Source organism: Hydra viridissima, unplaced genomic scaffold (assembly GCF_058129835.1).
Source record: "Hydra viridissima isolate aposymbiotic clone 2 unplaced genomic scaffold, HvirCarnegie_v1 scaffold_13, whole genome shotgun sequence".
Taxonomy (NCBI): domain Eukaryota; kingdom Metazoa; phylum Cnidaria; class Hydrozoa; order Anthoathecata; family Hydridae; genus Hydra; species Hydra viridissima.
This window is the reverse complement of record NW_028324312.1, coordinates 5,630,605-5,647,928: the sequence shown is the minus strand read 5'-3', so window position 1 is coordinate 5,647,928 and position 17,324 is coordinate 5,630,605. Positions and strand designations below refer to the sequence as shown.

Here is a 17,324-nt window from a genome sequence, read left to right as displayed (position 1 = left end):
AGTTTATAATTCAAAATCTCTGCACTCTCTTCCTACCGATAATAATAATGTCTCGGTACAAACTGGACAAACCCTCTTTAAAACCTTTATAGATTGAAAACTGTTTTTTCTTCGTTTTATCGGACGTATTTAACGAGGTTTTAAATATTAAAGCAAAATTTCGACTTAAAGTGTATCATGAAAAGCATTTTATAGTAGTACAAAAACATTAAACTTTATTGATGCATCATTCATCACTATTTCATGAAAGATACAATTTTATGATGACACTGAAGATGTTTAACAACTTTTTCAAACTTTCTCATTATTTGTTTATTCTTTGTTGATAAAGACAATTTTAATAAGACTGCAACTTTTAAATCGTTTGATCTTAAGATGGCTGAGAATTTACTTGCATTAGATGCTTTTTTTACTCATTTTATTTTTCATGAGTCATCAAACGACAGAAGTTTAAACTTATATTTAAAAAAGTAGCACTATGAGCAATAAAATCATTAATAATTCAACAACGCTGTAGAACAAAATTCTTTGAGAGAATGGGGGCGGTAGGTTGTGGTTTTTCTTTTTAAGGATCGCCATTTAATGTTGATGTTTAAAGTTAGACCCCAATGTTTAAAGTAAACCCTGAGTCTGGTGTATTTCTGTAACGTTCGCGTTTTGAAAATAAAATTTAAAAAAATAGACATAAAAAAAAAACATATTTATGAAAATTATTGGTTGGCCTTCGCCAGTGGCTCCTCTGTAATGATGCAACTGATTTCATCGACCTAGAGCCTGAGTATGCCCATCCCACCAAGAATCACGATCTTCCTTTGTAGAACTACTCAATCCTCCTTGAAACAAAATAGGGGTACACTCAACTTCAACCCAAATTTTCTCCATGAGAGCAGTATCAAACCATCCACTTTTCTTCATTTACCCATAAAGTATTATGGGAAAAATTTGATAACTAGCGAACGCTTGACGATTATGCAGAATATTTCGTGCTTTAAAACTTAGCAATCAATACTTTAAAAGTATCAGGCATCCAGTAGCTTATTTATTCATCGCTTTTTTTAAAAAAAGAAATCCAAAGAAAGCAGTATGGCCAGTTACTCAAAGGGCGTTAGAAATACGTGTTTAATACGAGATGGTAGACAAGTGGTTTTTTTTTATTATTATTATTTAGAAACATAACTTGGGCGTAGTTAGTTGGGGTTTTACCAAACTTTTATCTAAAATTATTATCTCATATGTTTAATTAATTGGTTGTCCGAGAATTTTGGGACAAAACTTTTGGTCAAAAAAGCTCACCTTGAATCAAAGATGCTTTTTTATGTAAATTTGTAACCAGTTTAAATCTCATTCTTAAATATACTTTATAGATCACGACGCATCTATGCTATACTTTAACGAATAAAAGAATCTGACGATGTAAAACAATTTCAAGTTGAATAATCCACAATCAACAATACCTTTCAAAAGTAGAGCACTATGTAAAGACCAGTTAAGAAAATGATACCCAGCGAATTGGGCAAACTAAATACTCAATGAAATGTTAAGTACAAATTAAAAAAAAAGAATTTTGATCCTATAATATTAATTTGGTTGGCGCTCTGCAAAAAAAAGGCATTTCAGCGTCATTTATTGGAACAATGAAAAGACCATGTTTATCACAATCAGTTAGTTTTATCCATGACATCATAATGACAATATTACATCATTTGGCTTGATCTAGCTACTTTGCAACTAGCTACCTCACATAGTACCAAAATACAACAGGTTGAAGGAATGAGCAAAATGTATCATTTGTGACGAAACATAATCCACCAAATACTTCAATAGCTCAAACAAGGGGAAGTTTTTTGGGAATTTGGGCTTAAATGACGTATAGTGGAAGCTGGATAGCTACGAATCAAGAGCAGTAAATAAATTGAATTAATACACAATTGAAAAAATTGAATTGGATATTATCTAATTGACAAAGTGCGTTTGTCAAAAATGAAGAAAAGTTGAAGATAAATAAGCATTTTCTATTTCGTAAATAAATAGTTTTGTTCGTTGTATGTCAGTATATGCTTGAAAAAAAATTAGGAAAAAAAAAAAGCCAACAGTGACGTAAAAATAAAAATTTTACCTTTGTCCCAAAACATCTCGATCACCTGTTAAAAGTTACATACACAAAGAACAACAAGACAACTTAACGCCAATTTGGCAATTTAAAAAACTAAAGTTGAAGGTTTGACTTCCTCTTTCTTTATCTTTGAAGAATTTATGAGCGCAAGGTTTTCCATTTCTTACAGGGTTATTTCTTTTTCTGTATGCAAGCAACATTTTGAAAAGCTTAATATTTTTATTAAGCTGATTTATAAAATGTATAAATAACATTATCAAATGGAGATTCATCAGAAGAGTAGGAACTAAATTTGCAAACTTGTTAAAGAATTACTTTAAAATTGATTTTATATCACAATTCGATAGTTTTATTGCAAGGAAGTTTTTAAGAAAAAAGTACTTGATAAAGTCAAAGCAATTTTATTGAAAGCAAATTTGGATTGCTGAGTACAAAGAACAGTTGCACTAATACGGGAATATTTAAAAGCTACTTTATCGTTAAAATTTTTAAAAGTGATTTTCCTTTCGTGTCTACGGCTCGACTTTTGGATTTTTCTTAACATAACTATTGGAATTTTCGATCTATGATTTTTGAATTTTCAATAAACCTATTTTTGAAATATTGAATTTTTGGAATATTTTTCGGAACTATTGGCATCTTAATTCAAAGACGTTTTTCTTGAAGTCTCTTTTATTCTTAAAATATAAAACTATAAAAAAACTAAATCATTAAGAGTAGAGAATGCAAAATAGGGTTGGGGGGAGTGGGTACTAAAATATTTTACCATATATCTTGAGGAACTTTACGTCATTTAATTTGAACTTTTGTTAGAATGGATTAATATTTTTTTAATATTTAACATGCAAATTTAAAACAGTTGAAATGTAATTTAACGAAAAGACGTCATCAAGAAACCAAGACTTTTCTATTTTACGAAGTTAAAATATGTAATAACTTTGTATGTTATAATTTTATTATTGTAAGATTTATTATAAGATACTTGTTATATGATATTTATCAAGAAATTTTTCCAAACTTACAATTTTCTATTTTTTATATAAAAAAAAGCATTTTAGCTTCGAAGCTCAGAAAAATGCTAAAGGAGGAAAGTGAAGTGTGGAAGGGTGCTGCTTGCTGCGTAAACTAATCAATCACTGAACCAATACCGATAAATATGAGAATATACATTAGTTTCAAATTGGATAGGGTTTCCTCATTCATGTGAATTTAATAGAGTTAACTTGAAAATTTGTAAGAGTATAAAGATAGACACCAAGGTTGTTGGTCGTTGTAGTACCTGACTTCTTTTGTGTTAAAGTGCAACAAAGTTTCCAGTTTTTAAATTCACTAAAAACTTCAAGAAACTCTTCTCGTGTGCAATATATACTTGTAAAAACAAAATACCTTTTTTAGATCATAATTGTGGATGAAAAAATTTTAGATCATAATTGTGGATGGACAAATGACAAAAAGTGGATTAACACAAATAACAGAAGGTACTACAGGGTGCGGCAGCGATTCGCGAACTAATTTTTGGCTAGGTTTTGTGATGTAAATAAAATACTTCCGCAATTTGTTTTTGTTGATTAATGTTCAATGACCATCTTAGATTTTAACAAAATTGTGAATAGAAAACATTTTAGTTAAAAGTTTTACAATGGAAGCCAAAAGAACCGAAGTTTTAAATTTGATTCACGCGGGTTTGTCTGCTCGTGAAGTGATTCGTGTTTCTGGAGTATCTGAAACTACATTTTACAAAGTGAAAAAACGTGGCAGTGCTGAAAGAGCCAAAATGCCATCTCCAGTGAATAAAAAAGTTGATAAAAAGTTCACAGAAAAGCTTAAAAAGCATGCTGAAAAGAATCCTACTGTATCCATCAGAAAGACAGCAAAATTGTTCAATATTGATGAAAGGACAGTCAGAAGAACTCTAAAAACACTTGGAAAAGTCAGTGTGGCCCGACCTTCATGTCAACTTTTAACAGAAAGACTAAAAACTTTACGATTGGAACGATCAAAGAAGCCTCTGAATTAGCTCAAAAATCATGCTTCGTCAACAGTTAAAGTTTCCCCGGATGAAAAACTTTTTAGTGTTGACTGTGTGATAAATAGGCGTAATGACAGATTCATTGTAAAGAAGGGTGACAAAGCACCACCTGTGTGTCACACCAAGCACCCTCAGTCCATCATGATGCTAGGAATCATCGCTTCTAATGGAGAGAAATGCCCACCAGTCTACATCAAAGAGAAAGAAAAAGTTACCTCTGATGTGTATATTAACTTACTAAAGGGCTATGTGGTGCCATGGCTGAAGAAGAACCAAAAACAATTACATCTTTCAAAAGGGCAATTCACCTTGTCATGGGTCCAGAATTCTGGCCCAAACACTTTTGGCCACCATCCAGCGCTGACCTATATCCCCTTGACTACAGTGTGTGGAGCATAGTTGAGAGTAAAGGTTACAAAAAGGCCCACTCAAGTGTCAAGTCACTAAAGTCATCAATTACCCGTGCTTAGAACTCAATGTCAAGGGACTATATAATAAGCACCTGCTAGTTCTTCCGTCCTAGGCTTGAGGCAGTGATCAAAAAAAAGGAGACTTAATTGAATGTTAAGGTGGGAAAAGTATTTATCTTCAACTTTTCTCTTATTATTATACCATGAAAATAATTTTTTAGTGCTTTAAAAGTTTATTTTGAAAAATGCTCTAAAAAGCTCGCGAATCGCTGCCGCACCCTGTAATGACAATGTTTTCAAAACTAAAACTCCCAACACAAAATTTAAAAATTAATTTAGCAGTAATTGGTTATTGATTAATGATTGTCGTGTAAGTTTGATCAAAGTTGTTAAATTAGTCTCATTTTAAAAGCCCTCTGATTGGTGAAGTGACAAATAAGCAATTAAATAATTATCTGGTTGAAGATTTCTTTTATTCCTACTGGATGTGTATTTTTTTTTAACAGTCCGAAAAACCACCCAGGTAATACCTCGGAAAAAAGTTGCTTAAGAACTAAAATTGATTTGTCACCAAAACAAGCCAAGTGTTATCCTTGCTTTCCTCGAAGACTGTTTTATTGCAAATAAATAACTTTTTAAATTTTGCTATTTTAAGTGATGGTAGGAAAAATGTTGCTCCGAAAAATGCCGCTGTTTCAGAAAGGTTCCGAAAATTGCAGGTGTTCTTAAAAGGTTCCGAAAGAGAAATTATTTAAGACTGGGATCCAATTTCATGTTTTGCGAAAAATTCCGACATTTTTTCAGAACTTTTACAATTGAGGTTTCAATCTTTCAAATTATTTAATTGCAAAATTTGTTTTCGAAAGTTCGGGAGCTAACAGATGGAGTTTGTGCAGCGCAAACACCCTTTAACTCAACCTATGTAAAGGCTGGCTTCGGAACAGATGTGCGGCAGAAATGTAATAAAAGATTTAACTACACATTAGTACGAATATTGAGGGCGCCGACAGAACGTAGAAAATCATAGTTTTTAGTATTATACAGTAGAAAATATTGAAATATCCGCTCTCATCTTGTATTTCATAATTAAATTTCTTTCTTAACGTAAAAACGTAACTTTTTTTTCAAATATGCGACAGGCCCAAACTGCATCGTCAGTTGATAAAAATGAACTCCAAGTAAACTCAAAATAAAAAAAAAGCCGGTACTTTTATCACGGTACTTTTATCGCGGTACTTTTATCGCGGTACTTTAATCACGGTAAATGACAAACGTTTGTAATGACAAGTTCATTCTCAATATTAACTTTGTTCCCGTTAAAAAGAACCGCTTGCTTATTAAAGCTACAGTGAAACAGAGCGAAAAACTCCAAAAAAATTATTTTAAATGTGGGCAAAATTGACTTACTAATGGCCAGATCCTATATAGAGCCACTTTTTGTAATGCTTTTTCTTATATATTTTAAAGCTGTAAAGCAGTTGTCTAAAGTTTTTCTTCATCTTTTTGCACTTTTAAAACCATGCTATAAGTATTTCTGGCTAAAGTTGGAGGAAAACATTTTTCCCGAATGTTAAAGAAATTAATTATCTTTTAGAAAAAGTAGTCAATTTTGAAATACTTTATTGATGATATACTTTTTAAGGCACATTGATATAAACATATATGTTTTAAAAGTAACTTAATGTGTTTTTCTTTTAAATTATTTTTTGGTAACCACTTAACAACTATTGTTGACTATCGGACAACTCACTTTTTCCAATTACTGGCTACCTATTTGACCAATTAATAGCCATGTTAGCTGTAAGAATCTTTTAAGCTACAGTTACTATTCTTTTATATATTTTTAAGTTGAATATTGTTATATTTTAAATAAAAATATTATTATGAAAATAATTTGCAAATGAGGTCAATAAAGTAAAGTTAACTATTTTTTAAAATCTTTTTTTTTCTATTGTTAGTTATATATATATATATATATATATATATATATATATATATATATATATATATATATATATATATATATATATATATATATATATATATATATATATATATATATATATATATATATATATAGAGAGAGAGAGAGAGAGAGAGAGAGAGAGAGAGTTTATTTTAAGCTATAAAGTTTTGTTTCAATTATCTAGATATAGTTATTACCATTTATGAACAGTTTATTTTTTTTGTACCACCATACTTAATACCAAAAGGTAAAACAGTAAATTCATTTCAATTCTATAATACTTTTGATGCTCTTCAAAATGAAGTGTTAGTTAAACAAACAAACTTTACTTTTGTTGGTGGACAAAACAAGGAATAGGATATCTATTGTTTACAAATACCTTTTTGTCAAACAGTAGTAGCAACAGGCTGCACATAATAGTTGATGGTCTTGATTCTCACAACTCTGTTGAACTATTATTTGTTTTAAATGACTTTGTAAATGACTTTGTAATTATTGATAACTTCACATTGTTTCCACTGGTTGCTGCAATTAGGCCCTACTGTATTTGGTCTTTTGAAAACCTACTACAATACTAATTGTCAGGATTTAATGAATTCATATTCAGTTACAGTCAACAAGTCTAACTTCTGTGGATTATTCAAGAAAGCTTGGGACCAAGCAATCACAGCTGCTCACATCTGGTATTTGAGTTTGTGGTTTAAATCCATGTAATCTAATGCCATTCCAAATGAAGCTTACTCATCTTTTTCACTTTACTTTGTGCACCAGTTATTAGACAATAAGATTTGCTTTAGTTCAGTTTTCTGTCAAGCAAAATGGCACAATAAATTCTCAACCTGAAATAGCAGAAGATAAAATTGCTAAAAAACAAATGCAGTCTAATGCAAACTCTACTTTTGTTAATGATGATTATGTAACTGAAACTGTCAATATCTTGTCTGAATCAAATGTAGATTTAGATCAACCAGATAATGATACAGCATACCCTGATTTTCATGTTGTTAAATCAAAATTAAAAAATAATCTATTTAAAAGTACTTTGTCCTTACTTCTCCTGAAGCTGTGCAAGCTAAGTTGAATGATCAGAAAAAGAATGAGAAAAGAGTTGAAACCGCAAAAGTGAAAATATTAAACCAACAAGAGACAAAAGAAATGAGGTTAAGCAACAGGGTAGGGAGAAAACTTCTAATTGTTAAAATATGGTTTATGTAATAAAATTTATGTAAAGTTTCAGTTTGTGAAACATTAAGTTGTTAAATGACCAGCCCCCCCCTCCCTCCCTCTTCCTGAGATTTGTCAGTATTTATTCAGATACTAGGTAGAAAAAGTTTATCTAGTTGTTTTTAAAAATATTATTAGAGTCAGTGATATTAACAAGAAATATTTCTAGTACTACTTTTTTTGGGAGGAGTTTTGGTTAACCTGGCCAATGGGCACTAAATGATAGTTTTGGATAGACTTTAATGATAGTCTTTAAGTGGAGTTTTTAAGAATATATAGAGCCAGTCTGATACTTTTTTTCTCAAATGTTTCGCCGCATTTTAGGTAAAGTTATTGGTTTCTATTTAGTACCGTGGCTCAGCTTACAGTTCTTGCTGTTTTGTTATAGAAAGCCAAAAAAAGCTTTAGTTGCAAATAAACTGCAATCCGGATTAATTTTGCAAAAAAGGCTACGGCCACTAATTGATCAGTTTGCCCTACATTATAACTATTTTTATTGCAATAATAAATAAATGTTAAAAAAAAGATAAATAAATTTGTTTGATGAACTGCGGCAACTTTTTAAGATAATAGATATTCTAAAAAACACCTCAAAGAGATGCACCTAAGTTAGCTCACAAAATTATAGTTATTCGTGAGTATAGCTTTAGATCTGTCCCTAAAATATGTTGTTATAATGAAAGACGCTACAGATTTACCACTGTTTAATTTTTAAAATTTTTGTTAAAATTTGTTAAAATATATTTAACAGTTAAATATTTTTACGGGTAAAAGCTAACATGCATCTATGATTAATTTTTAACTAAATGTAGATTGTAATCTCAAGGTTTCAGAATCGAGGTAGTGTTCCGGTTTCCTATTTTAGTAATCGAAAGTACTTTGCGATACACCTAAGTTATTGGAAAACAATTCGGTGGTAATACAGATACTTGTAACCATTGTCGGTAATGCAGATACTTGTAATAACTATATACTTAAAATATATTCTTATCTAATATAGATAAAAAATTTAAACGTGTTACTAAATTTATACATGTCTTAACATAAAATATAGTTATGCGATTGTTTAATATTATCTACTTAATTTTGATTACAGTTTGTATCTATAGTATAGGAGACACCTCTGCTATACGCTAAGATCAAACATTTAATGCTTGGTATCACCATTGTAAGTGAGACACTTCTTTCACTAATGTGCTCGTTGTTACTAGATTTTTACATATGCATGATGCATTTTATTTTAGAAAGACAAATTTTGTTATGGTTTAATAATTTTCTGGCATATGAACAATAATAAAAACTTGGTTAGCAATAAAGAAGAAGGGGAAAAGATAAATTTAAAGGTGAAGAGCAATTATTGCATATATTGACGACTTTGTTGACATACTGTAGCTAATGTAGATATTTTTTGAAAACTTTGACCATGGATTCATATCAACAGCAATCATATCATCAGTCATATGGTGGCATGGATCGGCCACTTTTTGGGGAATCTAATAAAAAAGTAAGTACTTAGAAAAAAAATTTTCATAATTATTCATAGCCTAGTATTACTAATTAAACATAATGTTTGGTGCTTTAAAAGTAACATAAGTGTTTTTTTTAAAAGAAACACTTTTTATTACAAATGTATGAAAATATGAACCTGAGAATAATTAAGAAAAAGATAAACATCAATAGTTCCCCATCTACCACAGATGCTAAGCAAAAGTCATCAAATAATGCATTAAAAAGTTTTTAGTAAAAAGTTTAAAATTTTGAGTAAAAAACAAAAACTGCTTCACCAAATGTTTTTAAATAGAAAATCAATTGCAAATGATTAATAGAGAAAAATTTTGTTTTAAAAGACTTTTTTTTTTTTTTTTTTGTTGCCAAAAAAGAGAGAAATGAAGTTAAAGTTTTTTGTCTAAAAGCAGTCAACAGTTTTTATAAAAACATAGAATTTGTGAAAGAAGATTCCCAAACTTATACAATTTATAGGCTGTACAGAAAAATGATTCTATTAGTTTTTAAGTAGCTGAGAAAAAGTCATTTTTAGATAACAATTTAGAATGAATTGAAAATACTGTAAAAAGTAAGCATACATAAACAACCTGGTCATTCATGTGGGAATTTGAATTTCAGTATAAAAAGAATATATGTCATGATTATCTGTACAACTATTTTTACCTTTACACTCACACTATCTTAACAAAATTAAATATGTGATTAAATGTGATATGTTTTTTTTTTCTATAGGATAGGTATATCAATTATGTCTTGGGAGCTGCCACAATTATTGCTGTAGTTGTAAGTCTTTCTTTAAAAATCATTTACCTATTATGAGTTTCATTCTTTTACTGCCAAAGTTTTAGGAGGTCCCTGTAAGTTTAGGTACTTAAAGTGAAAATGTTGAAAAAATAAAATCATTTTTAAGTGTTGTATTTTTAAAGCTTTATCAATAGAAAAATCTTAGTAGAGCTTAAAAATGATGAACATTTTATTTCTCAAAAAAAAAAAAGATGAAAACTTTATTTTTGAAAAAAAAAATTTTTTAATTTTCCATTACCAGTATTCATTCTAAAGTTGTTACTAGCTATTGCATTCTAAAGTTGTTACATTTTAAAGTTAAACATTTCAAAAATTGTTTTATTAAAATGATTTAATTTTGACTTGAATTCATTTTTTTAAAGTTAAAATACTTGTAATTAGAGAACTGAAGTTGTTAATTCCAACTTCTTTAGTTCTTATAGTTTTATTCTACTTACAATTTTTGATTTTTGAATTATTTACTAAAAGGTTTGTCCCATAACTCAATTAAGCTTTGTAAAATGAAAATTTATATTAGCGATATATTTTTTATATACACAAGATATTTTAGTATGGTAAATTTTTATAATTAATTCTATTGCTAGGCAACAGTAATAAGTGCTTTTGTTCACTTGGTGGCTCTTAATATTGTGTTTTCTGGAGCAATTGTCATGAATTGTATTTCAAATATTTTCCTTGTAAGTAAAAATTGTTTTAGCATTTTTTACTAAGTTATTACCTAAATATACACTTGCATATTCACATTTGATATATACATTATGTAGTTTGTCAAAAGGGCATTGATGAATGTCCTTATGTGTAATAAGTTTATTATCATCATTTTCACCAGCATGTTACTTCCAATTGTAACTCAAGCCCTAAGCTATTCTATCCTTAATCACTACCACTACTCAATACATCTCACAAGGGTTTATCTTAAACTAATCTATCCAAATTTTTTTTTCTGAAGTCTTTTAAGTTTATAACAGCCTGCTCTTGCATAGTTTTTTTTTTTTAAAAAATACTATTTTGTTCTTTTTTTTTTTTATAGATATATTGGTATCGTCAAGGTGATCTTGATCCTAAGTTTAGAAAGTTAATTTATTATAATTCCCTTGTCACTTTGCTTTTTTGCATTATAGCTTTTGTGACTTTCTTCAAAAAGTGATTTTATGTCTCATTTTTTTTCTGGTATATTTTGGAATGCTTGAGGAAATAAGTGACTAATTATTGTTAGATTGATATATTTTGGAATGCTTGTGGAAATAAGTGACTAATTATTGTTAGATTGATGTATGTAATTAATACACCACAAACAATGCTACATGCCAATCATTGTTATCTTTACACTCACAGTTCTGTATTTGTATAACTCTTTTATGCTTTAAGAAAGTTTTGCGATTGTAAAAAAACATGTTTGATTTTTTGTTGTTTACTCTTTTCTTTTCAACTTTAGGATATTATGAGATTTTATGAGATTAGCTGTAGTTTTATATTAGCTCTGCAAATAAAGGTGTAACATTTCTTGTACATTATTGAAGTTTAGTTAAGTTTTATAAGTTATGACTTTTTTTTATCATCATTATTATAATTTATAATATCTATTTTTTATGCTATATAATGTAACTCTAGAAAAAATGCAAAAAAAAATATTTTTAATTGTAAAAAATTTTATATCAAACTTTAAGTCCTGTTGAACAATCAAGTTTTGTGCAAAATGAAAACCTTGGTAATTTTTATTTTTTCCCCCTAATAATGTTTTATAAATAATTTAAGATAATATTTCATATTTAAGTATTCAAAAAAATATTTAACAATTAAGAATTCAAAAAGTGAAAGTAATATTTTTTTTGAATTCTTAGCAAGAATTCAAAATTTTAAATTGTTTTTAAATGTTTATAATAAAATTATTAGGAATTCAAAATTTTAAATTGTTTTTAAATGTTTATAATAAAATTATTCGGAATTCAAAATTTTAAATTGTTTTTAAATGTTTATAATAAAAATTATTAGGAATTTCTTTTGCTTATTCCCTTTTTTTTCTCCATTCAAAGAAGATCAGTTATGGACTTTAATGTTTTTGCAAGTTAATTATGTTCATTCCTAGATAAATAGTGAAGTAAATTTATACAATAAATTGAAAGTGAAGTTGGATGCTAGTTTATGTCTAAAATATGAGAGAATATAAACAAGGCACCATTGTTGGCAAAATTTTGATATATTTATTTCACAGAATAATCTGCTGTTTTTATCATTGCTAGATAAAATTTACCATGTGTTCTTTTTAGTTTTTTTTTTTTTTTTTTTTTTTGCTCTGTATGTTTTCTTTGCACAGTTTTTTTATTGTTGTTCCTGATGATCTTTTTTTAGTAAATTTCTGTTAAACAATGTTAATGGAGGTATGATAAACTTTAAATTTTATCAAGTTAAATCTTTGTTTGTTGTTGGGTCACTAGCATTTACTACCTACATTGTTTATGGCTTTGTCAGTCGCTATTTAACTAACAAAAAGCAACAAAAAGCTGGAAGGAAAGGTATTTTTTACATGGAATTTAAAATGAAGTTGACTAAAAAATATTATTTTTAAGTTTATTATCTTATTGTTATTGAGGATATTGATATGAAGTATTTTACTTCATATCAATATCCTCAAAAACAGTGATTAAAAATATCCTCAAATTGAGTGATAAAATTTTATTTTGAGTGATTAAAGTAGCTATGTGCATTTCCTTAAATTTTGTATTAAAGAAAATTCAAGAAATCCCTTTAAAGATTTACTTTAGTTTCCAGATCATGGTTAAAAAATGTGTCTTGAGATACTTAAGAATGTTAAGATACTTTGATGTATTACTTAAGATACTTGAGATATTAAATTTGTATTTGTCACATATTGGTAGATTGATTTTGCTTTCAGATGAACTATTTGAATTACTTCAAACGCTTGATTGCAGTGAAACAGAGAAAGACTGCATACTCATTGTTTTAAATAAACTTATTGAGTTGAGTTCTTTCACTCAAATCCAAGTAAAAATGTTTTATGGGCTTTTTGCTTTTTATTTTTATTATGTATTTTTTTCTGTTGTTTCTACCTCCATATTGTTTTTGTAGTTGAATGCATAAAAATGTAATTATGTTAATTCACAAAAGAATTATGTAGATGTTATTATTACAGGTTAGAATCCATGATTTATCATATCTTCATAAAATAGCTAATATGTTGCATTATCCTGATCAAGATGTAAAACAGGCTTCTGCTCTTCTTATCAGCAATCTTTCTAGTAATGAAAGAAACCAAAGCATTTTGAAGGTTGGTTTTTAGATTGTGTTAAAGTGAAAAATTATTTTAATAAAATTTTTAAAAAATAGAAAATTTAGTAGGTATATAAAATGTAAATACTGCTTAACCACTTAAACATTATCCCATGTCTCATGTTTGACCATAGTGCTGCGTTTTTCAAAAATTTTATGTATGTTTATCACCAATTGATGACAAATTTATGTTATTTTTTTTCTAAGAATTAGAATTACTAATTTTTTGTCCTTATCACAAATGATAAGGGACGATTTATGTTGAGTTTTAGATGTAGCTGTACTTCAGCCTATTTTTGTTTCTGTTAGGTAATAAATGTTTCTTGTGTTACATGTGTAGTGTTTACAATTCATATTACAGGCCGGTGCACAAATTACTTTTGAACTAAATTTTAAAACTTTATCATCAGAGATATAAAGTAAGCTAACATAATATCACCAAATTTTTGGAATTATATATTTATTTTAGTAAAAAAAATACTTTAAAAAAATTTTATTTTTTTAAATACGCCCCTGTCACAAAAAAATAGGCTTATTACGGCCCTTAAAATCATTTTTTTAAAAAATATTTTAGATGCATAATTGATTTATGAAATAAAAAAATGGATCATTTTTTTACCATAAACTCGGAATTAATGTGTGCATTAAGTGGTTAAAGAAAAGTATGCCAAAAGAAGGTTTTAACAAAATATTTTCTAAAAGTAATGCATCTGCAATAAATATTCTGTTTTAATGAGGTTTGCATTTGAATGTTTTATATAATTTATTTTTTGATTGTCATTTGTGTCAATGGAAAATTTTTGATTTGTGTCAATGGAAAATTTTTGATTTTGTTTTAAATAATTTAACCCTTTCCACTCTGAGTTTTTATGTCGCACACAAAATGCCACACTTTGTTGAGTGTGGCTCAACATATTTCTTACACCAACTCCTATGTCGAGTTAGACTCAACATTTTAGTAACACAATTTTTTAAAAAAATTTAAATTATCAAATGAATTTTTTTTTTTTAAATACTTAATATATCTCATTCTGAATATTCAGAATAAGCAAAATACATATATTTTATCAAGTTTTGTCTTTTAGGTAATTAAAAAAAAAATTAGGAGTTCAAAGGGTTTATGAATAGATAATGCTGTATTTTAGTAAAAAAAATAACGCAGTAAAACCTTTATGATAAGTAAAGCAGATTTTACAAACCTGCAGATGACTTCCTCTTTATTTTAAAGGAGTATATTCCTACGTTAGTAAATATCTTAAAAAGTGCAAAAATGACCAGTGAAAATGTTACATTGCACATTGCAGTTCTCAATGCCCTCACCAACTTAACTACGTTAGATGAGAGTCATGATGTGATCATCGTTCACATTAATACTTTGGGTGAGGTTTTACAAAAGTGTAAGATTTTACAAATCAAGGTAAAAATTTTATATCTATATATACTTTAAAAAACCCTTACTGTTTAATTGCTACATTATATTTAAAGATAATTGTTTAAAGATAGGGCATAGTAAATAACAGGCCTTCTTAACTTACAATCATTAAGAAAATGCAGAGACTGACTTGACTTGTAGATAATTTTCAAAATGTTTTTTATTTTGATTCTCTCCAAAAAACCAAATTCAAATTTTTTTCCAAGTTTAGATCTCTGTTAAAGTTTTTGAGTCCTCAAAAAGTAAAACCTGATTAAATAAGAAGTTTGAAAAAAAAGAGAAAAAAATATAAAACTCAGTGAAAGAGCAGTTCATACTAAATATTGCTTCATGGTCTTATAAAGAGGAAGCTTATTACACAAAATATTACTTCATGGTCTTAATAAAGAGGATTTTTATTTAACATCACTGCTGTTTTTGACACTTTTATCAACTCAAAGTTTTTTTTTATAAAGCAGAAATGGTCAGCAACAGAAACTACAAATATAAACATATCAAAAAATTGAACAAATGAGAAAAAAGATATGAATTTATTAAATATGAATATTAAATATGATTTTAGTGCAAGTTAACAAATGATAATAGCACCACTCCACCACTCCACCACATCCACCATGCCAATTGAAATAATAATTGATCTATTAAGTAAAGATGTATGTAATAATTTATTAAAAAAAAACTTCAAATGTAAATCTTCAACTTGATGATATGGAATCTTGTGATCTGTCTTTTTTTAAGTGGATTTTTCTAGATGGACTTTTTACTAAAACATTGCATGGTAAAGAGGCCTGTTATTTTAGTACGCCCTGTTTAAAGATCACATATAAAGCTAATTATTGTTTTAGTACGCCCTGTATAAAGATCACATATAAAGCTAATTATTGTTTTAGGTTCAAATATTACGTGTTTTGGTAAATTTATCGACCAACAGCAAAATGTGTGAGAACATGTTAGAAGTTGATGTTCAGGTTTCTTCTTTATAAACGGATTTAATTTTTTTTTTTTTTTTTGAAAATATTTCTAAAATGTTTAAACACATATTGCAGCTGCTTGGATCAGTCGAGAAATTTGTACGTCCTGATGAAGATGAAAGATGTCTTCTTAGAGCTGTACACTGTTGCGCAAATGTGCTTTCTGCTCTTCATCGCAGGTGGCAATACGGGAAGCAACCTTGCATATCTTCACCAGAGGTGGTTTTTTTTTTGTGTGTGTATGTTTTTTGATATCATTTTCCTGACCTGAAAAATTTTCATTTTTTGACAGCAGCTAAATGTTCTTTTAAAAAACTTTTCGAGATTTATTAAAATAAATTTTTCGTCTACCAAACATTTATCGATTCTTTTACAGAGCTCAATTAATTTTAAAAAGGATCCTAAAATTTTTGTTTTGGATCCTTTTTCTGCTGTATTATATCATAATTTATAATTGAGCTATGTAATGGTTTGTTTTTTGCAGTTAAGCGGAAAAAAGCAGAAAAATATCTAGAAATTTCCGTAGCATTTATTGCATCTATAGTTTATACCCAAATTATAGTTATAGTTTCTACCCAAATTTTTTAATTTTTGTTTTTTTACGATGCAATAAATGTTTTTGCCCACTAGCGCTTGTTCTATGTGTTGAAAAATGCTGTTTTTTAAAGTAACGACTACCGAATGTATTTCTTTTAGTTCGTAAGTGAACGTTTGCGCCAAAATCTTATAAAGTTAACTTTGCACACAAACGAAGATATTCGCGTGCAAGCAGCTCGTTCGCTAATATCTTTGAGAGAACCTACGTGTGCCGATAATCACAATTCTTCTATAGACGATATCGATATACTTGAAGTATTGAAAATATAAAAGTTATGACAAATCATATATATATATATATATATATATATATATATATATATATATATATATATATATATATATATATATATATATATATATATATATATATATATATATATATATATATATATATGTATATATTGTACACATACACACGCATACATATGTATTATATTATACTATATTATATTGTTATTTATATTATTTTATATTACATATTATATATAATGTAATATATAATATAAAACTAAGTTTCTAGACTTATAAAAAGTTCACTTGTTTTTTTTAGCGTTCAATTTTCCGCTTTTAGAAAAAAATTTATAAGTTAATGTTATCTTATATACGAGAGAATTTTATTGTTAATGTCAAGGAAATGTAAAAGAAAAATTCTGAAAGATAAAAGTCTTTGTGCGCAAATGTGTAGCTTCATTAATGCAGGTTTTAATTAACGTGATTAGGAACTTAGGTTTTAGCAAAACAAAACCAAACGGTTTTTTAAAGGAAAATGAATTTTCTGAATTAATGGCCATCTTGACAGGCTAAGTTCAATGAATATTTCACGCAGAAAAGTAATTTCTTTTTTAATTTTGGAAATCCTCAAATCATCTAAAATTAAGTTTTTAGGGATCTCTTCCATAACCTTAACATCTTGAAAAATTCATTATTGGCAAGACTTTGAATGTAAGAAGATTTTATAAAATGACTTCCAGGATTACAACA

At 27.9% G+C, this 17,324-nt stretch overlaps 2 protein-coding genes across 3 annotated transcripts; both read left to right on the top strand.

Annotated features, from left to right (window-relative positions):
- The first annotated feature begins 8,564 nt into the window (after positions 1-8,564).
- LOC149880170 (transmembrane protein 243-like) lies at positions 8,565-11,681 on the top strand. Its single transcript, XM_090070503.1, has 6 exons — positions 8,565-8,686; positions 8,852-8,910; positions 8,987-9,246; positions 9,981-10,031; positions 10,637-10,729; positions 11,083-11,681. Exons 3-6 carry the CDS (start codon positions 9,166-9,168, stop codon positions 11,197-11,199), a joined length of 342 nt encoding a protein of 113 aa, XP_089926629.1. The 5' UTR covers positions 8,565-8,686; positions 8,852-8,910; positions 8,987-9,165; the 3' UTR covers positions 11,200-11,681.
- Positions 11,682-12,343: 662 nt separating this feature from the next.
- On the top strand, positions 12,344-16,655 carry LOC145195045 (armadillo repeat-containing protein 10-like). Of its 2 annotated transcripts, XM_090070989.1 has the most exons (7): positions 12,352-12,565; positions 12,946-13,055; positions 13,204-13,338; positions 14,569-14,757; positions 15,663-15,740; positions 15,819-15,962; positions 16,440-16,654. In XM_090070989.1, the coding sequence occupies exons 1-7, from the start codon at positions 12,433-12,435 to the stop codon at positions 16,608-16,610; spliced, it is 960 nt and encodes a 319-aa protein (XP_089927115.1). In that variant the 5' UTR covers positions 12,352-12,432; the 3' UTR covers positions 16,611-16,654. The 2 variants fall into 2 exon arrangements, with proteins under 2 accessions (XP_089927116.1, XP_089927115.1); XM_090070990.1 differs by lacking the exon at positions 14,569-14,757 and having other exon boundaries at positions 12,344-12,565; positions 16,440-16,655.
- Positions 16,656-17,324: the final 669 nt, after the last annotated feature.

Coding starts and splice junctions, on each gene's coding strand:
- LOC145195045 (XM_090070989.1), top strand. CDS start 12,433: ATGATAAACTTTAAATTTTATCAAGTTAAATCTTTGTTTGTTGTTGGG. Junction 13,339..14,568: donor GAAACCAAAGCATTTTGAAG/GTTGGTTTTTAG, acceptor TTTATTTTAAAG/GAGTATATTCCTACGTTAGT. Junction 14,758..15,662: donor GTAAGATTTTACAAATCAAG/GTAAAAATTTTA, acceptor TTATTGTTTTAG/GTTCAAATATTACGTGTTTT.
- LOC149880170 (XM_090070503.1), top strand. CDS start 9,166: ATGGATTCATATCAACAGCAATCATATCATCAGTCATATGGTGGCATG. Junction 10,032..10,636: donor CCACAATTATTGCTGTAGTT/GTAAGTCTTTCT, acceptor TTCTATTGCTAG/GCAACAGTAATAAGTGCTTT. Junction 10,730..11,082: donor GTATTTCAAATATTTTCCTT/GTAAGTAAAAAT, acceptor TTTTTTTTATAG/ATATATTGGTATCGTCAAGG.